The 3,273-nt window shown below is 30.1% G+C and overlaps 1 protein-coding gene across 1 annotated transcript; it reads right to left on the reverse strand.

The window, feature by feature from the left end:
* Positions 1-529: 529 nt before the first annotated feature.
* Positions 530-1,733, reverse strand: LOC140862252 (uncharacterized). Its single transcript, XM_073265257.1, has 3 exons — positions 1,389-1,733; positions 1,069-1,294; positions 530-702 (listed from the first exon to the last, which is right to left on the reverse strand). The coding sequence occupies exons 1-3, from the start codon at positions 1,731-1,733 to the stop codon at positions 530-532; spliced, it is 744 nt and encodes a 247-aa protein (XP_073121358.1).
* Positions 1,734-3,273: the final 1,540 nt, after the last annotated feature.

Here is a 3,273-nt window from a genome sequence, read left to right on the forward strand (position 1 = left end):
TTTTTCTTTATACCGCTTATTTTTTCATTGTTTCATAAATGTTGTGGACTATTTTCGCACTTTCTAAGTTGTCTGCTGCACTTATCATTAAACTAGATCGGCTTCTGATTTCTCGATAGATCATATGTACACTTTTCAATAACAAAAAAGTCAAATTTGAGAAACGTTTATTCAACCTTCTTATAAACACATGACCGATCCCAACAAATTTAGATTTTCTCCAAGCTACATCCATTTTTATTACTATATATCACTAGTAGAAAAGTGGGTTTTTACTTCGCCAATTTTTACTTCGGCATTCAATAATTACGAAGTAATATATAATCATCAACTTCGGTAATAATACTAGCGAAGTAAAAAATCATATGAAATAAATTATATATTAAAATGGATAGATAATTATTTTGTAACGTAAAGCCAAAAAATAAATAAATAAAGAATCACAAAAAATAAAAATGAAATTTTACATACAAACAAAATAAACAACCTTAAATTTTTTAAATGAACAGTGCATGACGCCAAAAATATTTTAAGTAGGACCACATGAATAATCTTCCCACATTTCTTGTGCTATTCTATTTCTTATCATTATTCCTTGCCTATTACTTTCAGTTCTACCTCGAGAAGCTGCATTTTCTTCATTCACAATATCTTCATGTATTAATTCACTATCGACTTCAGCAATCAATCTTTCATCAGGATCTACTCCCATGAGAAAATTATGCAAAATACAACAGGCTAATATAATTTCAGAATGTGTCCCTACATTGTAGTTAGGTTCAGCACCACTAGCTAAAATTGAAAATCTCTTTTTTAACACACCGAATGATCTTTCGATGGCATTTCTCAAAGATGCATGTCTGTGATTAAATATTTCTTTTTGAGATTCGGGCCCACGATTACTATATTCTTTTAGATGATATCGGGTTCCTCTGAAAGGGGCGATAAAACCATCTCTTATCATAAATCCAGAATCGACAAGATAATATTTACCTACAAAAGTTAATTGAAAATTAATATATTTGTTATTATTTTTTAAAATTTATTAGTATATGTATGATTAAATACCATTTGGAACTTTTAGCTTATCTTCTCTATCAAGTGCATCCTCAAGGATACGACCATCAGCTGCTGAACCTTCCCATCCGGGTAACACATATGTAAACCTCAAGTCGAAGGTACATGCAGCCAACACATTTTGTGTGGGAAAATCTTTTCTTCCTCTATATCTTGCAACATGTTCTTTAGATACTTTAACACGGAAATGTGTTCCATCAATTGCACCAATACAATCCTATCATATGTATCAAAATTATATTATTTTTAATCATATATGAATTTATTATTTTAATGAAACAATCGAAAAAAATATATCTATATAGAATTACCTTGAAATAAGGATAGAATCTAGGATTATGAAATATTTCAGGCGGGACATCATTCCCATTAGGTTGAATAATAAATTGATCTTGAAGAGATATGATTGCCTTCAAGACATTGTGAAAATGTCGACTGATGGTTTCCCCAGATCGTAAGAATATAAATCCCATTGAACGAGTACTTTCATTTTGCCCAACAATATACAAAAATTTTGCAAATTGTTCTTCTATGCTGCTGTAAATAGTATCTTCGAGGAAAGTTTTCTCTCGTAATAGTGAAACAAATTTCATAAATGCATTCGGTCTCATACGAAGTACTCCACGAATTCTTTCATCGGTTTCAATACGATACATTAACTCCTTCCTAACTATATCTCTTTTCAAATCTTTTTCTGATATGACTCTACTTATATAGCTCTTATTTTTATAAAATAACATATTCAAGTAAGAAACACAAGCCAACTACTATAATTGCTCTCTGAGATCGTCGAGTTGATTCTTTGACTCTATCCATCTATAAAATAAAAAAATATTTAAATATTAACATGGTTGTGTAAATACAACCTCGATTTAGTTATCTACAAAAATAAATTGATTTCATATGTCATAAACACATACGTGTTATCAACTAATTCAATCAATAATTTTTTTTACAAGTATTAAGAATTGAATTTTTAAATATATAGACAAAAACGCTTCGAATATATATATATATATATATATATATATATATATAGACATGAAATTCAAGATTTTTTACAAATAACACATAAACATTACCTAAACATTATGTGGAACAAAAAAACATGTCCATTAACAGTGTACTGAAATAAAACACAAAATTTATGCATTTTTTGTTTGGGAATAAGCTAATTTTTTACTTGCACTTTTTCCGAACTTATCATTTGATAATCCTTTGACAAGGTTGATTTTTGAGGATTCAAAAGGATTCTGGCTAATGGAAACTTCCGAAAAATGGGTTAAAGCATTGATTGGGCTCAACAAAAAAACCTTAATACATTTTGCAATATATTTGTCAATATAATTTAGCATATACAGTGACATACACTCAAATAGCAATAAATTTAGTAACAATGACAACATTAAAGTTTAAACCCAGGTACAAAGGAACATACCATTAATTAAATCGTTTTTTTCACCACAACTCAACCTACACGGTGCGATGCAAGCTATTATGAGTGCCTACAAAAAAACATCAAAAAATTATTCAGGGATGATTTCAAAAAAAAAACATTATTTACGAAAAAATAAAGTATTTCATGAAGATAGTTGCAAAAGAAGTCTATAATAATTATCAAAGTTAACATGTGGAATCTGAATATGCCTCCACAACCACATAAACCAATCATATCAACTCCATTAAATGAGTTAGCAGATTACGAGCAAAATAAAAATTGCAAAAGCTTTGAAAATTCATTTCTCTTGGAATGCGCGAGCAGAATAATGAAAAAAGAATACTGACTTGAGTTTGTTTACAACGAGTCTTGGAGCTTGAACCATGGAAATAAAATATGCGTAAGCTTTAGATCGGCTTTTATCGACTTTCTGGGAAAACAAAAATAAAAGAGTAAAAGATAACAGATAAAAAAAAAATTGCCGATAAGTTTGGTTTTTCCAAATCCCAATCCCATGAAATCTTGTCAACATTCATAGGATTTGGTTACGTTAACAAGAATCCCATCAAATCCCGGGAATTCCCAACCAAATCAGAATTCCGTTTTTTAAGTTGCCTATCCAAACACTAAAAAGGGAATTTTGAAATCCAAATCCAGTAAAATCCAGTCAAATCCGGGTTGCCAAACAGTCTGTTAAAAAAACCTCCAAACTCCCGATTTCTTTCTTCTTCAACCCTAGCGTCCAGCGGCTGCAGGAG

The sequence above is a fragment of the Henckelia pumila genome, chromosome 4 (assembly GCF_033568475.1).
Source record: "Henckelia pumila isolate YLH828 chromosome 4, ASM3356847v2, whole genome shotgun sequence".
Lineage (NCBI taxonomy): Eukaryota > Viridiplantae > Streptophyta > Magnoliopsida > Lamiales > Gesneriaceae > Henckelia > Henckelia pumila.

Bases quoted from the DNA above. Each gene is read 5' to 3' on its own strand.
- LOC140862252 (XM_073265257.1), bottom strand. From the start codon at position 1,733: ATGTATCGTATTGAAACCGATGAAAGAATTCGTGGAGTACTTCGTATG. The intron at 1,295-1,388 runs GTAATTCTATAT...TACATATGATAG, and splicing joins GATTCTATCCTTATTTCAAG to GATTGTATTGGTGCAATTGA. The intron at 703-1,068 runs GTATTTAATCAT...TCATGGGAGTAG, and splicing joins TAAGCTAAAAGTTCCAAATG to ATCCTGATGAAAGATTGATT.